The 6,300-nt window shown below is 56.8% G+C and overlaps 1 protein-coding gene across 1 annotated transcript in view; it reads right to left on the reverse strand.

The window, feature by feature from the left end:
- LOC140472900 (ubiquitin carboxyl-terminal hydrolase 5-like) overlaps positions 1-4,745 on the reverse strand; it is a gene marked incomplete at its 3' end in the record, with an annotated part of 79,257 nt that extends 74,512 nt beyond the window's left edge. Inside the window, exon 1 of the mRNA XM_072567539.1 lies at positions 4,621-4,745. Coding sequence (XP_072423640.1) covers positions 4,621-4,719 — 99 coding nt within the window. The remainder of the gene's footprint in view (positions 1-4,620) is intronic.
- Between the last annotated feature and the right edge of the window lie 1,555 nt (positions 4,746-6,300).

Genomic DNA, 6,300 nt, shown 5'->3' on the forward strand with positions numbered 1-6,300 from the left:
AGAGTCTGTGCATGTCAGAGAGAGCATGTATGAGAGAGTGAGCATGTTACTGAGGGAGAGAGAGAGGGAGTGTGTGAGAGAGTCTGTGCATGTCAGAGAGAGCATGTATGAGAGAGTGAGCATGTTACTGAGGGAGAGGGAGAGGGAGTGTGTGTGAGAGAGTTTGTGCATGTCAGAGAGAGCATGTATGAGAGAGTGAGCATGTTTCTGAGGGAGAGGGGGAGAGTGTGTGTGAGAGTCTGTGCAGGTCAGAGAGAGCATGTATGAGAGAGTGAGCATGTTACTGAGACAGAGAGAGGGAGAGTGTGTGAGAGTCTGTGCATGTCAGAGAGAGCATGTATGAGAGAGTGAGCATGTTACTGAGGGGGAGAGTGTGTGTGAGAGTCTGTGCATGTCAGAGAGAGCATGTATGAGAGAGTGAGCATGTTACTGAGGGAGAGAGAGGGGGAGTGTGTGAGAGTCTGTGCATGTCAGAGAGAGCATGTATGAGAGAGTGAGCGTGTTACTGAGGGAGAGAGAGGGGTAGTGTGTGAGAGTCTGTGCATGTCAGAGAGAGCATGTATGAGAGAGTGAGCATGTTGCTGAGGGAGAGAGAGGGACTGTGTGAGAGTCTGTGCATGTCAGAGAGAGCATGTATGAGAGAGTGAGCATGTTACCGAGGGAGAGAGAGGGGGGGTTGTGTGTGAGAGTCTGTGCATATCAGAGAGAGCATGTATGAGAGAGTGAGCATGTAACTGAGGGAGAGAGAGGGAGTGTGTGAGAGAGTCTGTGCATGTCAGAGAGAGCATGTATGAGAGAGTGAGCATGTTACTGAGGGAGAGGGGGAGGGAGTGTGTGAGAGAGTCTGTGCATGTCAGAGAGATCATGTATGAGAGAGTGAGCATGTTACTGAGGGAGAGGGGGAGTGTGTGAGAGTCTGTGCATGTCAGAGAGAGCATGTATGAGAGAGTGAGCATGTTACTGAGGGAGAGAGAGGGGTAGTGTGTGTGAGAGTCTGTGCATGTCAGAGAGAGCATGTATGAGAGAGTGAGCATGTTACTGAGGGAGAGAGAGGGAGAGTGTGTGTGAGAGTCTGTGCATGTCAGAGAGAGCATGTATGAGAGAGTGAGCATGTTACTGAGGGAGAGAGAGGGGGAGTGTGTGTGAGAGATTCTATGCATGTCAGAGAGAGCATGTATGAGAGAGTGACCATGTTACTGAGGGAGAGAGAGGGGGAGTGTGAGAGAGTCTGTGCATGTCAGAGAGAGCATGTATGAGAGAGTGAGCATGTTACAGAGAGAGAGAGGGGGAGCGTGTGTGAGAGTCTGTGCATGTCAGAGAGAGCATGTATGAGAGAGTGAGCATGTTACTGAGACAGAGAGAGGGAGAGCGTGTGAGAGAGAGTCTGTGCATGTCAGAGAGAGCATGTATGAGAGAGTGATCATGTTACTGAGGGAGAGAGAGAGGGAGTGTGTGAGAGTCTGTGCATGTCAGAGAGTGCATGTATGAGAGAGTGAGCATGTTACTGAGGGAGAGAGAGGGGGAGAGTGTGAGAGCGTCTGTGCATGTGAGAGAGAGCATGTATGAGAGAGTGAGCATGTTACTGAGGGAGAGAGAGGGGGAGTGTGTGAGAGAGTCTGTGCATGTGAGAGAGCATGTATGAGAGGGTGAGCATGTTACTGAGGGAGAGAGAGGGGGAGTGTGTGAGGGAGTCTGTCCATGTGAGAGAGAGCATGTATGAGAGAGTGAGCATGTTACTGAGACAGAGAGAGGGGGAGTGTGTGTGAGAGTCTGTGCATGTCAGAGAGAGCATGTATGAGAGAGTGAGCATGTTACTGAGGGAGAGAGAGGGGGTGTGTGTGAGAGTCTGTGCATGTCAGAGAGAGCATGTATGAGAGAGTGAGCATGTTACTGAGGGAGAGAGAGGAGTGTGTGAGAGTCTGTGCATGTCAGAGAGAGCATGTATAAGAGAGTGAGCATGTTACTGAGAGAGAGAGAGGGGGAGTGTGTGTGAGAGTGTGCATGTCAGAGAGAGCATGTATGAGAGTGTGAGCATGTTACTGAGGGAGAGAGAGGGAGAGTGTGTGAGTCTGTGCATGTCAGAGAGAGCATGTATGAGAGAGTGAGCATGTTACTGAGAGAGAGAGAGGGGGAGTGTGTGTGAGAGTCTGTGCATGTCAGAGAGAGCATGTATGAGAGAGTGAGCATGTTACTGAGGGAGAGAGAGGGGGTGTGTGTGAGAGAGTCTGTGCATGTGAGAGAGCATGTATGAGAGAGTGAGCATGTTACTGAGAGAGAGAGAGGGGGAGTGTGTGAGAGAGTCTGTCCATGTGAGAGAGAGCATGTATGAGAGAGTGAGCATGTTACTGAGGGAGAGGGGGAGGGGGAGAGTGTGAGAGAGTCTGTGCATGTCAGAGAGAGCATGTATGAGAGACTGAGCATGTAACTGAGGGAGAGAGAGGGAGTGTGTGAGAGAGAGTCTGTGCATGTCAGAGAGAGCATGTATGAGAGAGTGAGCATGTTACTGAGGGAGAGAGAGGGGGGAGTGTGTGAGAGTCTGTGCATGTCAGAGAGGGCATGTATGAGAGAGTGAGCATGTTACTGAGAGAGAGAGAGAGAGGGAGTGTGTGTGAGAGTCTGTGCATGTCAGAGAGAGCATGTATGAGAGAGTGAGCATGTTACTGAGGGAGAGACAGGGAGAGTGTGAGAGAGTCTGTGCATGTCAGAGAGAGCATGTATGAGAGAGTGAGCATGTTACTGAGAGAGAGAGAGGGGGAGTGTGTGTGAGAGTCTGTGCATGTCAGAGAGAGCATGTATGATGAGCATGTTACTGAGAGAGAGAGAGGGGGAGTGTGTGTGAGAGTCTGTGCATGTCAGAGAGAGCATGTATGAGAGAGCGAGCATGTTACTGAGACCAGAGAGAGGGGTGTGTGTGTGAGAGAGTCTGTGCATGTCAGAGATAGCATGTATGAGAGATTGAGCATGTTACTGAGACAGAGAGAGGGAGAGTGTGTGAGAGAGAGTCTGTGCATTTCAGAGAGAGCATGTATGAGAGAGTGAGCATGTTACTGAGACAGAGAGAGGGAGAGTGTGTGTGAGAGAGTCTGTGCATGTCAGAGAGAGCATGTATGAGAGAGTGAGCATGTTACTGAGGTAGAGAGAGAGGGAGAGTGTGTGAGAGTCTGTGCATGTCAGAGAGAGCATGTATGAGAGAGTGAGCATGTTACTGAGAGACAGAGAGGGGGAGTGTGTGTGAGAGTCTGTGCATGTCAGAGAGAGCATGTATGAGAGAGCGAGCATGTTACTGAGACAGAGAGAGGGGGGGTGTGTGTGAGAGAGTCTGTGCATGTCAGAGAGAGCATGTATGAGAGAGCGAGCATGTTTCTGAGACAGAGAGGGGGGTGTGTGTGAGAGAGTCTGTGCATGTCAGAGAGAGCATGTATGAGAGAGTGAGCATGTTACTGAGACAGAGAGAGGGAGAGTGTGTGAGAGAGAGTCTGTGCATTTCAGAGAGAGCATGTATGAGAGAGTGAGCATGTTACTGAGACAGAGAGAGGGAGAGTGTGTGTGAGAGAGTCTGTGCATGTCAGAGAGAGCATGTATGAGAGAGTGAGCATGTTACTGAGGTAGAGAGAGAGCACAAACGCAAGTCTGTGCGTCCGAGAGCGCGCGTGTGCAAGACAACGTGTGCACCTGAGAGAGTGCGTGCACGTTTCTGTGAGAGAATGTGTGCTTGAGAGTGTCCCTGACAGAGACCAAGCAAGTGCACGAGAGTTTGTCTGCGAGGGAGCGTGTGTGTGTTACTGTGTGAGCGTCTGAGAGTGGAGCACATGCGAGGGTGTGTATCCGAGAGTGAGCATGCATGCCAGGGTGTGCACACACCTGAGAGAGCACTCGCATTAGTGTGCGCACGTGCGGAGACAGAATGAATACGTGCAGAACGCGCGCGTGTAAGCGAGTTTGTGTGAGGGACGGCGCATACATGAGAGTGCGTGCGCGTTTGAGAAAGAGAGAGGGCGCGCACACGTGAGAGCGTATGCATCCGAGAGTGCACAAGTGAGAGCGCGTCGATGGGAGACCATGTGTAGCGAGAAGACGTGTGCGCGGACCCGAGACGGAGCTTCTGCCTCAGAGAGAGCACGCGAGACTAGTGTGCGCACAGAGAGCGCGAGGGGGAGCGTCAGGAGTGAGAGTGTGTCAGAAATTGAGATGGTGAGTGAGAGAGAGAGAGAGAGAGAGAGAGAGAAAACGCATGCGGGAGGGAGAGACAGAGAGAGAGGGGGAGCGAGTGAGCACATGAGAGTGCGGGCACGCAAGAGAGAGAGAGAGAGGGAGAGAGCACGAGGGAGCAACAGAAAGAGAGCACGTGCAGGAGGGAGCGACAGGGACATAGCGCAAGAGGGAGTGACAGAGAGAGAGAGAGAGAGAGAGAGAGAGAGAGAGAGAGAGAGAGAGAGAACGAGCGCGGGAGGAAGCAACAGACAGAGAGTGAGCGCACACGAGGGAAGAACAGAGAGCTAGCGCAGGAGGGAGCCACAGCGAGGCAGGAAAGTGGGAGGAGACAGGGATCAGGTCAGGCAGGGTGTCTGCGGAGGGGCAGGAGCAGAGTAGAAGGGCTGAACGGTCCCATTCTCCCCTCACCGGAAGGCGGGTCCTCCTCAGGTGCAGGTAGACCCGTTGGCCTGTTTTCTGGTAGTGCCGGTCGACGTGCTGCTTGCCAAAACCCAGGAAGGTGTTCATGCAGATGTACAGACCCCCTTCGGACTCCTGGGGAAGTACAGGAAGCAGACATGGAGACACAGAGAGAGAGAGAGAGAGAGAGAGAGCGGAGAGAGAGAGAGAGAGAGAGAGAGAGAGAGAGAGACAGAGAGAGAGAGCGAGAGAGAGAGACAGAGAGAGAGACAGAGAGAGAGAGAGACAGAGAGAGAGTGAGTGAGACAAAACCACAACCATCCCTCTGGTACTCTACCCAGGACAGTGAGAGGAGAGAGAGAGGTGGGGGGGGCGAGGGGGGCGACAGAGAGAGGGGGGGGCGACAGAGAGGGGGGGGCGAGGGGGCGACAGAGAGGGGGGGGCGACAGAGAGAGGGGGGGGCGACAGAGAGAGGGGGGGCGACAGAGAGAGGGGGGGGGGGCGACAGAGAGGGGGGGGGGCGAGGGGGCGACAGAGAGGGGGGGGGCAACAGAGGGGGGGGGGCGAGGGGGGCGACAGAGAGAGAGGGGGGGAGGGGGTGACAGAGAGAGGGGGAGGGGAGGGGGCGACAGAGAGAGAGGGGGCAACAGAGAGGGGGGGGCGAGGGGGCGACAGAGAGAGGGGGGGGGGAGGGGGCGACAGAAAGAGGGGGAGGGGAGGGGGCGACAGAGAGAGGGGGGGGGACAGAGAGAGGGGGGGAGGGGGCGACAGAGAGAGGGGAGGGGAGGGGGCGACAGAGAGAGGAGGGGGGGGAGGGGGCGACAGAGAGAGGGGGAGGGGAGGGGGCGACAGAGAGAGGAGGGGGGGAGGGGGGCGACAGAGAGAGGAGGGGAGGGGGCGACAGAGAGAGGAGGGGGGGGAGGGGGCGACAGAGAGAGGAGGGGGGGAGGGGGCGACAGAGAGAGGGGGGGGAGGGGGCGACAGAGAGGGGGGGGGGAGGGGGCGACAGAGAGAGGAGGGGGGGAGGGGGCGACAGAGAGAGGAGGGGGGGAGGGGGCGACAGAGAGAGGGGGGGGGAGGGGGCGACAGAGAGAGGAGGGGAGGGGGCGACAGAGAGAGGAGGGGGGGAGGGGGGCGACAGAGAGAGGGGGGGAGGGGGCGACAGAGAGAGGAGGGGGGGAGGGGGCGACAGAGAGAGGAGGGGGGGAGGGGGCGACAGAGAGAGGAGGGGGGGAGGGGGCGACAGAGAGAGGAGGGGGGAGGGGGGCGACAGAGAGAGAGGGGGCAACAGAGAGAGAGGGGGGAGAGGGCGACAGAGAGAGGGGGGGGGAGGGGGCGACAGAGAGAGGGGGGGGGGACAGAGAGAGGGGGGAGGGGGGCGACAGAGAGAGGGGGGGGGAGGGGGCGACAGAGAGAGGAGGGGGGGAGGGGGCGACAGAGAGAGGAGGGGGGGAGGGGGCGACAGAGAGAGGAGGGGGGGAGGGGGCGACAGAGAGAGAGAGGGGGGGAGGGGGCGACAGAGAGAGAGAGGGGGGGAGGGGGCGACAGAGAGAGGGGGGGGACAGAGAGAGGGGGGGAGGGGGCGACAGAGAGAGGAGGGGAGGGGGCGACAGAGAGAGGAGGGGGGGAGGGGGCGACAGAGAGAGAGGGGGGCAACAGAGAGAGAGGGGGGAGAGGGCGACAGAGAGA

This window comes from Chiloscyllium punctatum, unplaced genomic scaffold (assembly GCF_047496795.1).
Source record: "Chiloscyllium punctatum isolate Juve2018m unplaced genomic scaffold, sChiPun1.3 scaffold_467, whole genome shotgun sequence".
NCBI classification, from domain to species: Eukaryota; Metazoa; Chordata; class Chondrichthyes; order Orectolobiformes; family Hemiscylliidae; genus Chiloscyllium; species Chiloscyllium punctatum.